We start from the raw sequence: 20,933 nt of genomic DNA, 5'->3' as shown, positions 1-20,933 counted from the left end.
CTCTTTTATTTTTATTTTTCAATATACAAAATCGCTAAAGAAAGTTAACTACAGGTGAGACATTGAAGGAAACCAATAAGTTGGTTAATTATATGCTAAAATTAAATTAATGCATAAATTTTCTAAAAAAGCTGAGTTTCCTCTAAGATGCCTGTAATCTTCTTGGTGAATTTAATTTGGACGACAATGATTATTAAACTTTTGAAAGATAACCAACCTTCAATCATATTATCAAAAGGCATGCTGAAATTTTTATATTTGACTTCTCCTATATGTATTTGAAGCGTAATTTAGCCTATTTTGCTTGACATTTGATACTACATAGCCACATGCTTATCAATAACAAAACTAGACTTAGTATAGACATATTTTGATTTTCTGGCATTTTCTAACTTTTTTTTTCTTTTTTGAGAAAAAGTATAGTTTTTTTTTTTTTTTTTTTTTTCCTTTGTGATTCTGGGGCAAGTAATACCAATTAATTGTTGATTTTGTACAACCCTGTTGAACCATGATTTTCTTGTTATAATCATCTTTATTTTTTGATGTGCAATTCCTATTTTGACATTTTAGTCTTATATATACTTATCAAAAACAAAACTCGACTTAGCATACACATATGTTTGCTTTTCAGGCATTTTCTAAACTTAATTAATTCTTATCCGATAGGTTCCATAGCTTTTTTTCATTGTGATTCTGTGGCATGTATTATTTTCCAATTAGCTGTTGCTTTTACAGTTTTACACAACACTGATATATTCATGACTCAATAATTATAATCATCTGGCTTTTTTGTTTGTGCAATTCCAATTGGGCCATTTTCGTGAAGGTTCATAACAGAGACCCCTTCCAAATGATGTGAAAAATCAAAAAAATTATCAGCAACTGGAATTTAGTCAACAGATTAGAAAGAAAAAAAATGATTTCTTTAGCAACAATCCAACAACTAGAGGCACATAATATATGTTGCTAATTGTGCAAATTAAACAAATTCAAATTTACTGTCTAACCATGACTCAAAATGTCAGTTAATAGACAATTATCAGCAAGAGAAGGTACCAGAAGCAACATATATTATATTTCACTTCACCAAATACTAAAATATTACTGTTTATTTTCACACATATGTATATATTCTTAGTTCAAACATTCTATGAACTCAGCAAAAGCATTGAAAGATGACCCCCCTTCTTTCATGGCCTTAATTGCACTCTCCTTCACCTTCATCATTCGATTCCGGAGTTCCGCACCCCCTTCCGATCCAATGATCCATTTCACTTTAGCTTTGAATTCATCCGCCTGCACGAAACCTTCGTCATACCCCTTTAATTCGATGCCAATCTTCATTTCTTCTACCAAAAACACCTTATTTATCTTCTGATCTGTAAAGAACGGCCAACAAACCATTGGTACACCGAAACTCACTGCCTCCAGTGTCGAGTTCCAACCACAGTGACTCACAAAACCACCAACTGCCTCATGTTTTAGAACCTCGACTTGCGGAGCCCACTCTTTTACAATCAGGCCCCTATCTCTGGTTTTGTCTAAGAACCCTTCTGGCAACAATATATCGAGATCCAGCTCAGGAGTTGGTGTGAAGATCATAGCCAGATTGTGATTCGGTGGGCTCTGCACAACCCACAGGAATCTCTGGCCACTATTTTCTAACCCAATTGCAATCTCCTTGAGTTGCTCTATAGGGAATGAACCCATGCTTCCAAAGCAGAGAAATACCACGCTTTTCTTCGGTTGAGCATCCAGCCATGACAGACATGGATGTTGCTCTTCTTTATTTTCTTGACCGGTAACTAGTGGGCCGATGCAGTAAATAGAAGGTGTGGAACGGTTCGACAAACAGAGCCCTTCTTTTAGAGCCATGACAGCTCGAGACTCCAGTGACTCAAATGAGTTAACAAGTATTCCTTTTCCCTCTGACAATCGATCAAAGACGTTCATCAGAACTTTATATTCCTCTTTTTCGGGATCAAAAACTTCGTTTTCGAAATGGGGGAGATCCGATGCTGTTAATGGTGGAACACCATGGAAGAGTAGCAGGGTTTTACCAATGTCCTTTAGAGGACCAACTATAGAGCGCGTGGCGAAATATGTCGAAAGTTGGAAATTTACAGCCAAGTTTGTAGCACTAGATGCCATGAAAAAATAGGCAGGAATGCCTAGCTTAGAAATCACATCTAGTGCATCGACACAAAGCATGTCGAGAACTATACCGGAGATCGGTGAGGTCCGAGATTGCTCCATGAGAAAGGAACGGAAACCATCATTGTTGAGTTTCATCATGTTAATTAAGTTAACAAATGGTACCGGGTGTGGATTTAAAGGAGTAACAGTCTGAGGGAGGAAGTGGAATGAGATGTTTGGATGATTGGAATTGCAGCAAATTTCTGTGACCAAGTCTGGAGCTAATCTGACATTCATCATCGGTATAGTGACAGAGAAGCCGTGATGAACAAACTGCTTGGCTAGTTCTACCATTGGAACAAGGTGGCCTACAAATGAGGAGGGATACAAAATCACCTTCTTGCTCTTCATCATCTTGGTTTGGTACCGAAATTTGATATGGAGTTAGAGACTCTCTTAATTGTTGGTGGTATATATGGTAGTTGTGTTTGATATAGCTATTAGGGGAGCGGTTTTGGTTTGGTGAGCGAATTTGTTTAATTTTGTAATTTTGTAATTTGTATGGTTTGGTCATTTGGTGAGAATTTTGTAATTTGTATGATATTTATTCATTCATTCATTTGGTGGGTTGGCTATTAATTAATGTCAATATATTCATTCATTCATTCACTATCTTACCTAAAATACTATTAAGTATACCAACTTTTTTTTGATAAAAAATAAGGATCATGTCCTTAATTATTTGTTTCATTGACAAAAGGTTTCTATTTGAAACCTTAGAGTTACAAAAAAATATTCAACCTGGTTGAATATGTTAACAAAATACCAAAAATATACAAACTGAATAATAAAAAGACAAAAGAAAGAAATTATACTATTTACATTTAGGCCTAGAAATAATCATAACAGTAAACCTTTCTTCTATGCGTGGAGATACTCTTTATTGAAGATATTAGATATATATACCCATTGCTCCTTTACTGCTCTTGTAATTTTCTTTAAGGTTTTTATTTCATTTCTAAAAATCCTGGAGCATCTCTCTCCCCAAAAAATAAACATCGTCATCCACACAATCTCTCTTGTTTTTGAGTCATCTTTGCTATCCACTATCCACTATCCACTGCTGCACCTGAGTCTCCTTAAACATTTCCTTCCAGTCATGTACAGGTAAATTGGAGGCGTTTTCCAAATTTCTGTGAAGTGCTAACACAAATGAACATTCCGAGAAAAGGTGCATGTGTAATTGTTTCTTCAGCCTTGTAGCACAAGATACACATGCTAGGCATGTTCCAGACCCTCTTTGCCATGTTCTCAGCTGTCAAAATGTTCTCATAATATGTAAGCCTATCAACTTGGAAATATTTTTTTTTTCTAATAAACTGTTTACATTGTTTCAATTCATTTGTTTTTTCAGAAGCATAACCTTCTTCATAAAATATTTATACTATTTTAAAAGTTTTGATGGGTACATCATAAATTTTCCCTTTTTAATGCATTAATTTGATTGGGTCCAGTTTGTTCCCTAAGCTGTCAATTTGTGTGAAGCTTCATCTCCAAATATTCACTCTTGATACAAATAAAAACTACAGTTGAGAGTTTGAAAGAAACCAATAAATTAGTTAATTGTTTACTGAAATTAAAATAATACATACATTTTGTTAAAAAGCTGAGTTTCCTCTAAGATGCTCAGAATATAGGGGTGAAAACAGAGCGGATAATATATGATTCGTATCTGATTTGTATTCGAAAAATTACATACCGATATCCATATCTGAATATTCGTGTGAAAATGGATACAGATATGATTTTAATTTTAATTATCCATATCCGAATAGTAGAATTTTAATATATTATGAATTTTTTTTATCTCATTCATCATTATAGATAAATATTATGAACTTTAGTATTTTTTTTAATAATATTTATATATTTTTAATAAATATCTGATCTGATCCGTATTTGTATATATATATATCCATCTAATTAATATTGGATCCGTATCCGTATCAAAAAAAAAAAAAAACAGATATGGATACAGATATGGTTTTTACCACTATCCGCTTTGTATCTGATCCTTTTTGAACCCTACCAGAATATCTTTGTTAAATTTTGGACGGTGATAATTATTAAACTTTTGTTGAATAATCAATATTGGTAGCATTAATCGTACCTATTACTGAAAGGGTGATACTAAAAAATCACTTTACTTTCACGGATATAACTAATCAGGGGCGGAAGAAAATTAAGGAATAGATCTCAATTTCTTGCTTATCGTATTATTGGTACTAATAGTGTTGGTTCTAGTATTTGCAGAAGTGATAAAACTAGCTAGTATTATTGGTACTAATACATGTAGCAAATTTATAAACATTTTTTAATGACGATATCCAGTCTATGATATCGCATCTATCGAAATATAAGATCTTGGAAAAAATGTTAAAGTATATTTGTATTATATTCTCTGGCAAAAATTAATACGACGGGCCTATTATATTATAAGTTCATGTGCTAATGATGTAAGTTTGACATGCTGAAAACAAACTTATTGACATGTTATTGGTAAAAAAATGGCTTGATTTTGACATTTAAATCATTTTAGATCTGAAAAGGAGGCCGCTTCAAGCTACTTGCTCGAGTCATTGAATAATATGCAAGATAAGAAATTTATCCTTGCACATACTTTGAGTTGTAAGTTGTTACTTCTATTGGAGTAGTTTATATATTTTTAACAAATGTAGATTGATTATTATCATGTATGATTGTAGTAAACACTGGGTGCAGGTGCTTCTCGTTTTTGTCATGCGTGATAATAAAGTATATATATGTTATTGATTCTCTAGCACCAAACGAACCAGAATATGATATCATGGTGCCATTTATAGAGTGAGAAATAAATATAACATTTAGTCTAATTTCATTTACTTACAACCAACGTATTATTTGTTGGTAATACTAATTAATTCATTGACATTTAATAAAGGGGGAATTTCACGTATATCCCTCGAAAACTTCAAAATTACGTATTTTCCCTTCTAAATTTTAAAATTACATATTTCCCCCTCTAAATTTTAAGAACTCACATATTTACCCATTTTATTGTCTTTTCTATTAAAACGCATTCTAAATTTATAAAATACCAATTTTACCCTTTTATTAAAAAAACATAAAATACCCATCTGACTCTAATTTGAATCTAAAGGTTCCTCTACCGTCCGAATTGCTTTGGGATTCGTGCATGCTAGATCAACACGAATCTTGAAGCAAACAAACACAGAAATTGAAGCAATGTGCACTGATCTTAATGTGATGCACACGGATCAAAATTGCTTTGAGATTCGTGCGAACTAGATTAGCCCAAATCTTGAAGCGAATACGCAATAATTTTATTGCAATATTGCGTGTGGATTGGCCAGTAGAGAAACCCTTCAGATTCAAATTTGAGTTCGATAGGGCGTTTTATACTTTTAATGAAGGGAAAAATAGGTATTTTATAAATTTAGAATGAGTTTTAATATAAAAGATAATAAAATGGGTAAATATGTTAGTTTTTGAAGTTTAGAAGGGGAAATATGTAATTTTCAAATTTAGAGGGGAAAATATGTAATTTTGAAGTTTTTGAATCTTCAAAATTGAATCTTATGTGGAGTCCGGAGGAGTGCACAAGGAGGGATCCACGCAATGTGTGTGGCAATTCATTAAGGTGTGAACTTGTACACTTGAGTTTTAATTTGATACTTAATATTTTGCCTTCTTTGTGATTGAGCTCTCTCGGGTAATTATTTTATTATATTAATTGAATATTTTAGAGCCCTAAGAAAAAAATGTGGAAAGGTGTGCAGATTTTATGTCATGAAATACATGCAAGATCTAAATTGTATTCATGCAGTGTGATTTACCGATAGAAAAATATACATCGATGCAACTTCATGCAATAACACTACAATGGTGTACATTTTTTTTGGACAACTTCTAAACTAGTTATAACAAATGCAATGTTGTTAATTTCAAATGTATATTTTATTACTATATGTTATGTAAATTTTACTATAGTGTGGTTTTTTTGTGAACGAATATGTTATGTTATTAAATTGTGTTGTTTTTTGTTTATGTTGTGTACATTATTTGCATGATCTTCTATTTAACAGTGGATGAATGTAGTATAGTAATATATATGGCTAGCAAAAATATGGAGGCTAGCCCCGATACAAGCAGAATCATGCCAAAATTTTTACGCCAACACTAACTGTTTTTAGGATCTACACTGACTATTTTTTAACCATCAGTGTAGGATACTTATAGTGACTGTTTTTTAAACCACCAGTGTAGATACCCTACACTGACAAACCGTCCGTGTAAGTACCCTACACTAACAAACCGTCAGTGTAGGTACCCTACACTGACTTTTTTTAACCGTTAGTGTAGAGTACCTACAATGACTGTTTTTAAATGTAGACTATCTACAGTGACTGTTTTTAATAGTCAATAAAGAGGTTATTTGTACTAGTGTTTCATCAGATGTCGGCATCATTATAAATTTGATGTAATGCTTAAATTATGATCAAGCATTATGCATCAACCCATTTGGCATGAAAACGTTCATAGTGTGTGATTAACTCATCATCCATTGCATCATTCTACAAGGAGACAAGTTTCCTCATATTTTATTACAAGTTGATAGGTAGGTGAATGCCAATTTGTGTCAAGCTTCGCCTATAAATTATTAATGCATTTGATAGGGTCCAGTTAATTTGTTTTTATTTTATTTTTTGATATTCTGGCATTTTCGAAACTTTTTTGTTCGTTCTCAAGTATAGCTTCTTCTTTTCTTTTTGTTTTTGTTTTTTAGAAAAATTGTGATTCTGGGGAATGTACAATTTATCAAGTAACTGTTGATTTTGTACAACCCTGTTGAACAATAATTTTCTTGTTATGATCATCTTTATTTTTTGATGTGCAATTCCCATTTTGACATTTTAGTCTTATATATACTTATCATGAACAAAAGTAGACTTAGTTAGCATACACATATGTTTGCTTTTAAGGCATTTTCTAAACTTAATTAATTCTTATCCGATAGGTTCTGTAGCTTTTCTTCATTGTGATTCTGTGGCATGTAGAATTTACCAATTAACTGTTGCTTTTACACAACACTGATAAAATTCATGACTCACTAGTTATAATCATCTTGCTTTTTTGTGCTGCAATTCCAATCATGCCATTTTTGTGAAGTTTCATCACAGAGTTCCAGATGATGTGAAAAATAAAAGAAAATTACCAGCAGCTGGAATTTAGTCAACAGATTAGGAACAAATTATGATTTCTTTAGCAACAAGCCAACAACTAGAGCCAACAAACAAATCTAATTCAAATTTATCTGCAAGAGAGGGTACCAGAAGCAACATATATTATTTTTCACTTCACCAAATACTAAAATAAAACTGTTTATTTTCACACATATGTATATATTCTTAGTTCAAACATTCTAAGAACTCAACAAAAGAACTGAAAGATGAGCCCCCTTCTTTGATGGCCCTAATTTCACTCTCCTTCACCTTCATCATTCGATTCCGGAGTTCCGCACCCCCTTCCGATTCAATAATCCATTTCACTCTAGCTTCTAATTCATCCGCCTGCACGAAACCTTCATCATACCCCTTTAATTCGATGCCAATCTTCATTTCTTCTACCAAAAACACCTTATTTATCTTCTGCTCTGCGTACAACGGCCAGCATATCATCGGTATACTGAAACTCACCGCCTCCAGTATTGAGTTCCAACCATAGTGACTCACACAACAACCAACTGCCTCATGTTTTAAAACATCTACTTGCGGAGCCCACTGTTTTACAATCAGGCCTCGATCTCTGTTTCTGTCTAAGAACCCTTCTGGCATTAGTGTATCGAGATCTGGCTCAGCAGTTGGCTCGGAAATTATAGCCGGGTCGGGATTTGGTGGGCTCCTCACAACCCATAGGAATCTCTGGCGGCTATTTTCCATGGTGTTTCACCATTGTCGCCATCGCATCTCCCCCATTTCCCAAATGAAGCTTTTGAGCCCCAAAAAGAGCAGTATAAACTTCTGATGAACATCTTCAATCGGTTACCAGAGGGAAAGGGAATACTTGTTAACTCATTTGATTCATTGAAGCCTCGAGCTGTCATGGCTTTAAAAGATGGGCTCTGTTTGCCGAACCGTTCCACACCATCTATTTACTATATCGGCCCACTAATTGCCAGTCGAGATAATAAAGAAGAGCAGCAAAATCCATGTCTATCATGGCTAGATACTCAACCGAAGAAAAGCGTGCTACATATTTCTGTGGGTTAGAAAATAGTGCATGGGTTGTTTCCCTATAGAGCAACCCAGAGAGATATATAGCAATTGGGTTAGAAAATAGTGGCCAGGGATTCCTGTGGGTTGTGCGGAGCCCACCAAATCCTGATCCGGCCTTAATCTTCGAACCAACCACTGAGATAGATCTCAATATACTCATGCCAGAAGGGTTCTTAGACAGAACCAGAGATCAGGGCCTGATTGTAAAACAGTTGGCCCGCAAGTCGAGGTTCTAAAACATGAGGCAGTTGGTTGTTTTGTGAGTCACTGTGGTTGGAACTCTACACTACAGGAGGTGAGTTTCGGTGTACCGATGATATGATGGCCATTGTTTGGAGAGCAGAAGATAAATAAGGTGTTTTTGGTTGAAGAAATGAAGATTGGCATTGAATTAAAAGGGTATGACAAAGGTTTCGTGCAAGCAGATAAATTAGAAGATAAAGTAAAATGGATCATTCGGTCGGAAGCGGATGCAGAATGCCGGAATCAAAGGATAAAGATGAAGGAGAGTGCAAATAAGGCCATGAAAGAAGGGAGGGTCATCTTTCAATGCTTTTGCTGAGTTCTTAGAATGTTTGAACTAAGAATACATGTGTGAAAATTGAGCAATTTTCTTGCTGATAATTGTGAGATTTTTAGTCATAATTGGGAGAGTAAATTGGAATAAGATCTATTTAATTTGCACAATTAACAATGGCTAGTTGTTGGCTTGTTGTAGTGTCCGAATCTCCTAAAATAATTAAGAATGGAGTACGAAGACTATTTCTTGCATAATTTTTTTTATCACTGTTTTTTTTTTAAAGGTTAGCTTTTTTCATAACTGTTAAGAAGTGAAGAGAGTGAAGCATTAACAGTGTTCACTTGTGTTCTACGGCATTTCTTGTAAAAAAAAAATTATAAGTTACATGTAAGTGTTTTAAATGCTTAACACACAAATTCTTTAAAAGGTTGTAGACAGAAATTTCAAGGCTTGAGAATCAAAATGTCAAATGTCAAATGTCAAATATATATTTTTTTTCTGATAAGTTGCATGTGATTTAAACACTTGACACTAACTAATTATAGACATATATTAAAAGACTTGAGAAACAAAATTTAAAGTATCTACGAGATGTTACTATTAAAAAAAATTATAACTCAAAAGTACTTGCTAATAGATCTCATTTGAAAGTGAAAATCGAGTATAAGATGTTCGTGATTTTAAATTTGTGATTGTCAGAAAAATAGATAAGAATGATCAGAAAAAAAATAATTAATGAAATTAATCTTTTCTTTTTTAGCTTGGAGACAAATTTGGAGAAAAAAAATGTTAAGAGATGAACTTGTTAGATTTTAGATTTAAAAGTTTTATTAGTAGTACTTTAAAAATTGTAGACAGAGCTTTAAAAAACTAGACAATGCACTAGACATAAATATATAGTTTGTCGCTTTTAAAAAACATAGACCTTACATTCTTTAGGAAGCAATTTTACTATCAGCATTTTGATAATATTATTAATGGTTGATTATTATACACAAGTTTTTTATTTAGTTGTGAGAGAGAATAAACTCAATTTTTAAATAGCCAACAACACTAGAATTTTTCTCCTAGTCAACTGTGCTACCTCCTCTTTTTCATTATACAAAATTTTAATAATATAATTAATGGTTGATTATTATACAAAAGTTCAATAATCATGGCCGTCCAAATTTCATAGCTCTAGCTAGCTTTTTTAGAAATTGTATGCATTGCATTAATTTCATTATATAATTAAGTAATTTATTGGTTTCATTGAATCTCTACCAAACTGGACCCAATACAATTAAGAGAGCCTCCAACTCCATTTATAGTCCAATAGTCAATATCAAATGCATTAAAAATGTGGAGAGGTTAGGAACAAATTGGACCCTACCAATTAATGCATTCAAAATTTATATATAGATGAATCTTCACACAAATAGGCAGGATCATTTGTCTTAAAGAGGAGGGATACACTTACAAACACCGGATTATACTCTACATTTTCAAAATCTAAACATTCAATATTATGGATATATTAAAATGTGCTATACGAAGTTGTGTTATAAGTCGAGTTAAGCTCTGTCATTATGTAACTCGGCTCTATTACAATTGTAATAAAATTATAAAAATTATGTGTTTTAAAAGAAAATTCGCAATACTTGCAAATTTGACCTATTTTGATTGACATTTGATCCCATATAGTTTTCATTTTAGTCCTGTACTTATCAAGAACAAAACTATACAAATATATACAAATATGTTTGATTTTTAGGCATTTTCTAAATTTTTTTTTATTGGGTTCCATAGTTTTTTTCATTGTGATTCTGGGGCATGTCCTGAGTGGTTCGACTCAGATAGAAATAGAACTAATGTTTACATATTGTGAAGGTTCATAACAGAGACCCCTTCCAAATGATGTGAAAAATAATTTTTTTTTTATCAGCAGCTGGAATTTAGTCAAAAGATTAGGAAAAAAAAAAGATCTATACTTTGAAGGCCATCTAAATAATTTGAAACCAAGATAAGATTTCTATAGCAAAGCCAACAACTAGAGGCACCTAATGTTGCTAATTGTGCAAATTAAACAGATCTCATAGCAAGAGAAGCTGACAGAAGTAACATATATTTATTTTTACACATGGAAATTGCTCGATTTTCACACATGTATTCTTAGTTCAAACATTCTAAGAACTCAGCAAAAGCATTGAAAGACGACCCCCCTTCTTTCATGGCCTTAATTGCACTTTCCTTCATCTTCATCATTCGATTCCGGAGTTCTGCACCCGATTCCGACCCAATTATCCATTTCACTTTATCTTCTAATTCATCTGCTTGCACGAAACCTTCGTCATACCCTTTTAATTCGATGCCAATCTTCATTTCTTCTACCAAAAATACCTTATTTATCTTCTGCTCTGCACACAACGGCCAACATATCATCGGTACACCGAAACTCACCGCCTCAAGTGTAGAGTTCCAACCACAGTGACTCACAAAACAACCAACTGCCTCATGTTTTAGAACCTCGACTTGCGGAGCCCACCCTTTTACAATCAGACCCTGATCTCTGGTTCTGTCTAAGATCCCTTCTGGCATGAGTATATTGAGATCTGGCTCAGTGGTTGGTTCAAAGATTATGGCCGGATCAGGACTTGGTGGGCTCCGCACAACCCACAGGAATCTCTGGCCACTATTTTCTAACCCAATTGCTATCTCTTTGAGTTGCTCTTTGGGGAAATCACTCATGCTTCCGAAGCAGAGAAATACCACGCTTTCTTTCTGTTGAGCATCTAGCCATGATAGACATGGATGTTGCTGCTCTTCTTTATTATCTCGACCGGCAATTAGTGGGCCGATACAGTAAATAGATGGTGTGGAACGATTCGGCAAACAGAGCCCATCTTTTAAAGCCATGACAGCTCGAGGCTCCAATGAATCAAATGAGTTAACAAGTATTCCCTTTCCCTCTGGTAATCGATTGAAGATGTTCATCAGAAGTTTATACTGCTCTTTTTCGGGGTCAAAAGCTTCATTTGGGAAATGGGGGAGATGCGATGCCGGCAATGGTGGAATACCATGGAAGAATAGCAGGGTTTTACCAATGTCCTTTAGAGGACCAATAGAACACGTTGCGAAATATGTCGGAAGTTGGAAAAATACAGTCACACTTGCAGCACCAGATATGATGAAAAAATAAGCAGGAATGCCTAGCTCAGAAATCACATCTAGTGCATCAACACAAAACATATCGAGAATTACAGCGGAGATGGGTGATATTTGAGACTGTTCTATGAGAAATGAGCGAAGACTGTCATTGTTGAGTTTCATCATGTGCTGTAAGTTGACAAAATTTTCCGGGTTTGGGTTTGAAAGAATAACTTGTGGGAGGATATGGAAGGAGATGTTTGGAATATTGGAATTGCAAATTTCCATGACCAAGTCTGGAAATGGTCTGACATTCATCACCGGTATAGTGACAGAGATACCGTGACGAACAAACTGCTTGGCTAGTTCTACCATTGGCACAATGTGGCCTACAAAGACAGAGGTATACAAAATCACCTTCTTGCTCTTCATCATCTTGGTTTGCTACCGAAATTTGATATGGAGTGAGAGACTCTCTTAATTGTTGGTGGTATATATGGTGGTTGTGTTTGATATTATGATATTATGATATAGATACAGAGGAGGGGTTTCAGTTTCGGTTTCGTGAGAATTTATTTAATTTTGTAATTTGTATGGTTATGTAATTTTTGTACATTTGGTGGGTTGGCTATCAATGTCAATATGTTATCAGGTAATAATTATTCGTAGGTGGTGATGTCAATGATGGGTTAATAATTGAGAGGGTTTCACTGTCTTCATTTTTTCATTTTTCATACCTCCATTTTATCTCTAAATTTTAACCATCCATCAACTAAATTGATCAACGGACAGGATTAAAAAAACTCCGCTGCAAAAAACCTCATCCAATTCATCTCCAGTTCGCCTCTCTCTCTCTCTCCGGGTGGGGAGTTTTGGAGGAAGAGGCAAACTGGAGGGGTGGAGTGAGACGAACTAGAGTTGAATTCGATGAGTTTTTTTGCCGAGAAATTTTTTCATCCGGTTTGTTGATTAGCTTAATTAGTTGATGGACGGTTTAGATTTGAATGTAAAATTGAGGCATGAAAAATAAAGGAAGTGAAAGCTTGTGATATAATGGACGGCATCTCTGTCTTTCAATGCTTTTGCCGAGTTCTTAAAATTTCAAGGTTGCAGATAGAAATTTCAAGGCTTCAAAATCAATTTTTTTGTTTTTGATAAGTTACATGTATGGTTTAAACGCTTGACACGAGTATATATTTTAACTGGTTGTAGACATAAATTTAAAGTGTTTATGAGATTGTACTTAAAAAAAAAATAGCGACACAAATATATATAACTGAAAACTGCTTTATCATAGATCTCATTTGAAAGTGAAAATCAAGTATAAGATATTCGTAGTTTTAAATTTGTGATTATAAAAAAAAAATAAACAAGAATGATCAGAGATAAAAAAAAAATAGTTATTGAAATGAAACTTTTCTATTTTAGCTTGAAGACAAATTTGGAGAAAAAAAAATAGTTAGGAGATGAACTAGCTAGATTTTAGGTTTAAAGGTTTTGCTAGTAGTACATCAAAAAATTGTAGACAGACCTTGTCACACTCCGAGACAACCTGCCATGTAATTATACATAAAGCGTGTGCACATCACATACATTATCAATAATAAATACTTAAGCAACATTTAAAAGTCAAATGAAGTCTTTTAACACAACAAGTAGTTCAAGTACATAACATAAATTCAACATGAGATCAAGACAAATATGACAAACAAACTGATAATTGCCATGTTAGCCAATGTATTCACTTTCAAAGAGAATACTAAAAAGTCTTTAACTAAAACTAAATTTATAAAGATACTTGAGCCGTCTCCTCGTTGTTTTGCTGATCCACATTCCTTCTATTCATGCTCACCGCTGGCTTCATCATTTCCTGGAACCCACATAAAAGTGAAAATGGGTGAGACATCGAACAGTCTCTCCGTACGGGATTTAGTTTCAGTCCCGAATTTTGTAAAATTGACTTATTAACACAAATATGACATTAAAAAATATATCCTCACATGCAATCTGACTAATGCATATTTAAAACACACACACACACACACACTTCTTTAGTTATCTTTCAAGTTATCTGTTAATCCGTTCTTTTGCCAATCCAATAGAAGAACGCCAACCTGCTAGGAAATCCAACCAACAACGGGAGACTTTCTCACTAGACGGGGAATCCACCCTACGCTAGATATTGGCTGACGCACTAGACCGGGAATCCACCCCATGCTAGATCTTGACCCATGACAGGACCACTTTCGCTTACCGTCACATTAACGAGGGGTCTAGTCGAATCTAGACCCAATGTATACATTCCAACATGAGTTCAACCCATATTTGCTCATTTCCTTTAACTTATTTGTTACATTCCATGTTTGTTTTATTTAACACTACACAATGCCATGCTCAACACATCCTACTTATAAATCTCATGATCGATATGAATAATCATATTGTATCTCTAAACAAACCAAAAGGATCGTTCGATTCAACATGCACAATTCCAAAACTAAATAAACAAATGCATACAAAATGGTAAGTAACAATTTGACAATATTCAAGAAACCTGTACCTGTTGTTGTGGGGGTAGTTCACTTGTGCATCTACGTTGCTTCTTACTTCATAACTCGTATCTAGACCATATAACACAGTTTTTAAATTAATATTTATACATATTAATCTGTTGCTGAATTAATTTTTATTAAGTACAGAATCAGAATATTATTCATAAGATTTAACCATAAATATATTTGTTAATGTGCAATGATATAAACATAATGGAATTGTTCCTCATGAGAAATAAGGTTAAAATGTTGATAAACTTTTAGAATATACTTCTTTGTACTAAAAATAATTTTAGGATTATCGGTGAATGTTTGAGAACAATTGAATCAATAAGTCTTAAACAAAATAATTATTATTTTATATTATATAATGTCTACCAGACGATTCGAGTAATTATGAAATTTGGATAGTGTAACTAATTAAGATAATTTTTATGATAAATTAAAGATATCAAACAATTATAATCTCTGAAATTCAATGTCTCTCGAAAAAATAAAAATATCAAATTAGTTTATATAATCGTAGATATGAAAGTATGAAAGGTAAGTGAAATTATATTGTATGCAAGTAAAAAAATATTATTGATGAACGAAAATTTCAAATTATAATATGGTTAAACATACAAATATTAGATTTCAATTAAGGAACACTTATTTATCAATTAATACAATTTAAGAACAATAATTTATTCTATTCGTATCGATCTAATTATCATATTTTATTCAATGAAATTCATGTATCAGTTTTATAAACAAAATATCAAAGTTTATAGAGTACCTTAATTGCAGAAATTTCCAAACAAAAGAGATAATTCAATCGGTTTGACAAGTGGTGCAGTTTTGGGGTTGTGAAGAGGAGGAGAGAGATGGTGCGGCATACAGGATTGAATAGGGGTTTCCACTTTGATTTTTAGAAAGTATCATTTCTAATTTATTCAAATAAAATATATAGAGATGTAAAGAGGAGTCAACAAAGTAATTAAAATGAGGGAGAGAGCGGTCTTGGTCCAAAACTGAGAGATGGATGACTAATTTATATGAGGGATTTTTGAATTATATTAGGGGATGCGTAGTTTCAAACAGAAGAGAAGAGAAGAGACCGTGGATTAAAAAAAGAGAGGCGCTTTTACCATTTAATGCTACGAATAGCTGCCTGGAAGAAAAAGTCATATAATATCTATATATATATTTTTTAATGGATACAAACAGAAATAATTTTGGTTATATTAATTCTTAATAGTTACCATTTGTCACACTGATACACTATCTATTTGTGTCAATCAACAAATTATAACATATATAATGTTTTATCATAGTCTTCATTTTTACATTATGAATTAAACACATATAAATAATTTATTTATTTATCATACTAAATAATACATATAAAAAAAATCAAATTAATCGTTACATTAGTTGATATCAGAATCCTTGATTTCATTTAAAGTAAAACTTTTTTTTTCCTTTTAACAGAGATGTATATACTTAATATTATAAAATAATTTTAAACATAAATAATAATAACTCAAAATTTTCAACATGTTACATTCCTCCCTCCTTTAAAAAGAATTTTGTCCCCAAAATTCAAACATAACAAATCTTTTACATAATGTATATAATTTTAAATTATACTATAAACATAAGTAATTATTAATAATTATATATACATTTTTTTTTCAAGGTGTCACAGACCTTTAAAAAATTAGACAAGGTACTAGACATAAATATGTAGTTTGGGACATTTCAGAAATTGAGTTTGGAGGCAGTTGGTTTATCCCTTTCAAAAAAACATAGACCTTACATTTCCTTAATTATGAAGCAATTTTACTATCAGCATTTTGTTAATATGATTAATGGATGATTATTATACACAAGTTTTTTTTTAAAAACCTTCGCATCGCAGAAGCAGCGAAGTTGTGAGAAAGAATTGAACTCTCAACTTTTGAGTAGCTAATAATCCTAGAATTTTTCTCCTAACTAATTAACTTTACTACCTCCTCTATTTCATTATACAAAATTTTAATAAAAATATGATTAATGGTTGATTATTATACTAAAGTTCAATAATCATGGCAGTCCAAAATTCATAGCTCTAACTAGCTTTTCTAGAAATTGTATGCATTACATTAATTTCACAATATATAATTAACTAATTTATTGGTTTCCTTCAATTTCTACCAAACTGGACCCAATACAATTAAGAGACCCTCCAACTCCATTTATAGTCCAACAGTTAATACCAAGTGCATTAAAAATGTGGCGAGGTTAGGAACAAACTGGACCCTAAAATGCATTTAAAATTTATATATGAATCTTGACACAAATAAGCAGGATCATCTGTATTTGAAATCACTTGAATAATTTGTAATTATCCCAAATGGACATTCAATGTCTCTAGATATATATAACTCACAAGTACTTTATAATAGATCTCATTTGAAAGTGAAGAAAATCAAGTATATGATCTTCGTAGTTTCAAACTTGTGATTGTCAATGGACGAGAATAATTAGAGAAAAAAAATAGTTAATGACATAATCAGAAAAACGGATGTGAAACGAGATGTTGCTTTAACAGTTTTACACAACACTGATATATTCATGACTCACTAATTATAATCATCTGGCTTTTTTGTTGTGCAATTCCAATTGGGCCATTTTTGTGAAGGTTCATAACAGAGACCCCTTCCAAATGATGTGAAAAATCAAAAAAATTATCAGCAGCTGGAATTTAGTCAACAGATTAGGAAAAAAAAAATGATTTCTTTAGCAACAAGCCAACGACTAGAGGCACATATTATATGTTGCTAATTGTGCAAATTATAAAACATGTCAGTTAATAGACAATTATCAGCAAGAGAGGGTACCAGAAGCAACATATATTATATTTCACTTCACCAAAAGCATTCTAGGAAATTGTCAGTTATATTATATCCCAACATATATTATAAAAAATATCAGTTATTTTATATAACTGTTTATTTTCACATATATGTATATATTCTTAGTTCAAACATTCTAAGAACTCAACAAAAGCATTGAAAGATGACCCCCCTTCTTTCATGGCCTTAATTGCACTCTCCTTCACCTTCATCATTCGATTCCGGAGTTCCGCACCCCCTTCCGATCCAATGATCCATTTCACCTTAGCTTCTAGTTCATCCGCTTGCACGAAACCTTCGTTATACCCCTTCAATTCGATGCCAATCTTCAATTCTTCTACCAAAAACACCTTATTTATCTTCTGATCTGCCCACAATGGCCAACAAACCATCGGTACACCGAAACTCACTGCCTCCAGTGTCGAGTTCCAACCACAGTGACTCACAAAACCACCAACTGCGTCATGTTTTAAAACCTCGACTTGTGGAGCCCACTGTTTTACAATCAGACCCCGATCTCTGGTTCTGTCTAAGAACCCTTCTGGCAACAATATATCGAGATCTGGCTCAGCAGTTGGCATGAAAATCATGGCCGGATCGGGATTTGGTGGGCTTGGCACAACCCACAGGAATCTCTGGCCACTATTTTCTAATCCAATTGCAATCTCCTTGAGTTGCTCTATAGGGAAAGAACCAGTGCTGCCGAAGCAGAGAAATACCACACTTTCCTTTGGTTGAGCATCCAACCATGATAGACACGGATGCTGTTGCTCTTCTTTATTTTCTCGACCGGTAACTAGCGGGCCGATGCAGTAAATAGAAGGTGTGGAACGGCTCGACAAACAGAGCCCTTCTTTTAGAGCCAAGACAGCTTGAGACTCCAGCGACTCAAATGAGTTAACAAGTATTCCGTTTCCCTCTGACAATCGATCGAAGATGTTCATCAGAAATTTATATTGCTCTTTTTCAGGGTCAAAAGTTTCGTTTGGGAAATTGGGGAGATCCAATGCTGTTAATGGTGGAACACCATGGAAGAGTATCGGGGTTTTACCATTGTCCTTTAGAGGACCAACTATAGAGCGCGTGGCGAAATATGTCGAAAGTTGGAAATTTGCAGCCAAGTTTGTAGCACCAGATGGCATGAAAAAATAGGTAGGAATGCCTAGCTCAGCAATCACATCTAGTGCATCTCCACAATTCATGTCAAGAATTACACCGGAGATCGGTGAGGTCTGAGATTGCTCTATGAGAAAGGAACGGAAACTATCATTGTTGGGTTTCATCATGTTGAATGAGTTAACCATCGGTATCGGGTGTGGGTTTAAAGTAGTAACAGTCTGAGGGAGGATGTGGAACGAGATGTTTGGATGATTGGAATTGCAGCAAATTTCAGAAACCAAATCTGTAGCTGATCTGACATTCATCACCGGTATGGTGACGGAGATACCGTGACAAATAAACTGCTTGGCTAGTTCTACCATTGGCACAATGTGGCCTACAAAGACAGAGGTATACAAAATCACCTTCTTGCTCTTCATCATCTTGGTTTGCTAACGAAATTTGATATGGAGTGAGAGACTCTCTTAATTGTTGGTGGTATATATGGTGGTTGTGTTTGATATTATGATATAGATACAGAGGAGGGGTTTTGGTTGCGTGAGAATTTGTTTAATTTTGTAATTTGTATGGTTATGTAATTTTTGTATATTTGGTGGGTTGGCTATCAATGTCAATATGTTATCAGGTACTAATTATTATTTGTAGGTGGTGATGTCAATGATGGGTTAATAATTGAGAGGGTTAATTTCACTGTCTTCCATTTTTCATACCTCCATTTTATCTCTAAATTTTAACCATCCATCAACTAATTGATCAACGGACAGGATTAAAAAACTACTCCGCAAAAAAAAAACCTCATCCAATTCATCTCCAGTTCGCCTCTCTCTCTCTCTCCCCGGGTGGGGAGTTCTGGAGGAAGAGGCAAACTGGAGGGGTGGATGAGTTGTTTTGCCGAGTTTTTTCATCCGGTTTGCTGATTAGCTTAATTAGTTGATGGACGGTTTAGATTTGAATGTAAAATTGAGGCATGAAAAATAAAGGAAGTGAAATTAGCTTGTCATATAATGGACGGTATCTCTGTCTTTCAATGCTTTTGCTGAGTTTTTAAACAATTCTCGTGTCAAGTGTCTCCAAACTATATTATTTACGTTTATATTTATTAGTTTAGAATAAAATTATTCTAGTTTCCACCACGAATAACTTGTAGACACGTGTAGTAATTTAACTCGGATTAAAATAAAAAAAAAACTCTATTTACCTCCCTCTAGGTGCTTTTGGGAATAACACAACACTATTGTATAAAAATTTCATCGATTTTTTTTGCCAAAACACATCATACATGATTTTTAATGTAAAATGTGTATTAAAACTTAATCCTACACAGTTTTTAAAGAGAACCGCATTTAACTAAAAAAATACAAAAATCAAATAAAACCCTAGATCTAAATACCAAAAACACTAAACTAAATTTAAAAAAACTATAAACCTTAGATAAATACAACATATATTACAATTACATCACATATCACATGAACAAAACATGAAAATATAACAAAAAAAAACCCTAGATATGAAACTTTATACAATTACACGAACTATGTCTAAGAAAAATAGGGAGAATTTTATATATACCACTCAAAAACTGTGAAATTACGTATTTACCATCTAATTTTTTGTAATTACATATTTACCATCTAAAAATCTAATAACTCACATATTTACCCAATTAATAAAAAAATGAGATTAATTAAGTTTAATATTATATGAAAAATATTTATTTAATCTCTTTCCCTTCTCTACCCCTTTCTCTTTTGCGCATATATTTGGCTCCCACAGAAAAAGTATGGTAAAGGAAAAAGATTTAAAATTAGAAAGAAAAAACTTCATCTAAAACTTTAACTCAAGTTTTGAGGCTCTTTCCTTTTTTTTTTCTGGGGTTGAAAACAATAGAGCTGTAGATCTCCTCACGAGCTTTCTGAAAAGTGGCTGAACGCAAAAATCGGACACACGAGCACTGTTTTATGTCTGTTTGAAGTTTCATCATCGAAAATCATCTTTTCAGTGAGGATATCGCCTCTCTTGCCTTATCCCTTGCCCTAGCCTCCGTTGTTTAGATTTACTTGACAAAGAACGACCATGTGTAGTCTACAGGGAAGAAATGCTTCGGAAATAACTTAGAAAAAATAGAGAGAGAGATGAATTACAGTAGGAAGACATAGATCGATGACATGGAAAACTTTGTATTTCTTTAATCACGCACGGATCATATAAGCATGTCTGAAAATGCGCCCAGAACTTCCAAAAATGCCGTCCAACATTCATACAT

At 33.5% G+C, this 20,933-nt stretch overlaps 1 protein-coding gene and 1 pseudogene across 3 annotated transcripts; both read right to left on the bottom strand.

The window, feature by feature from the left end:
- Positions 1–1,008: 1,008 nt before the first annotated feature.
- Positions 1,009–19,086, bottom strand: LOC144562850 (anthocyanidin 5,3-O-glucosyltransferase-like). 3 transcript variants are annotated; one of them, XM_078312174.1, is made up of 3 exons: positions 18,622–19,086; positions 11,084–12,078; positions 7,513–7,563 (listed from the first exon to the last, which is right to left on the bottom strand). In XM_078312174.1, exons 1-2 carry the CDS (start codon positions 19,084–19,086, stop codon positions 11,143–11,145), a joined length of 1,401 nt encoding a protein of 466 aa, XP_078168300.1. In that variant the 3' UTR covers positions 7,513–7,563; positions 11,084–11,142. The 3 variants fall into 3 exon arrangements, with proteins under 3 accessions (XP_078168293.1, XP_078168300.1, XP_078168284.1); XM_078312167.1 differs by lacking the exons at positions 7,513–7,563; positions 18,622–19,086 and adding an exon at positions 1,009–1,093 and having other exon boundaries at positions 11,084–12,573; XM_078312158.1 differs by lacking the exon at positions 18,622–19,086 and having other exon boundaries at positions 11,084–12,573.
- Positions 1,113–2,631, bottom strand: LOC144562869 (anthocyanidin 5,3-O-glucosyltransferase pseudogene; annotated as a pseudogene).
- Positions 19,087–20,933: the final 1,847 nt, after the last annotated feature.

This window comes from Carex rostrata, chromosome 1, assembly GCF_964058835.1.
Source record: "Carex rostrata chromosome 1, lpCarRost1.2, whole genome shotgun sequence".
Lineage (NCBI taxonomy): Eukaryota > Viridiplantae > Streptophyta > Magnoliopsida > Poales > Cyperaceae > Carex > Carex rostrata.
Note: the sequence above shows the minus strand (reverse complement) of the source record. Positions and strands in the feature narration are given on the sequence as shown.

Coding starts and splice junctions, on each gene's coding strand:
- LOC144562850 (XM_078312167.1), bottom strand. CDS start 12,552: ATGATGAAGAGCAAGAAGGTGATTTTGTATACCTCTGTCTTTGTAGGC.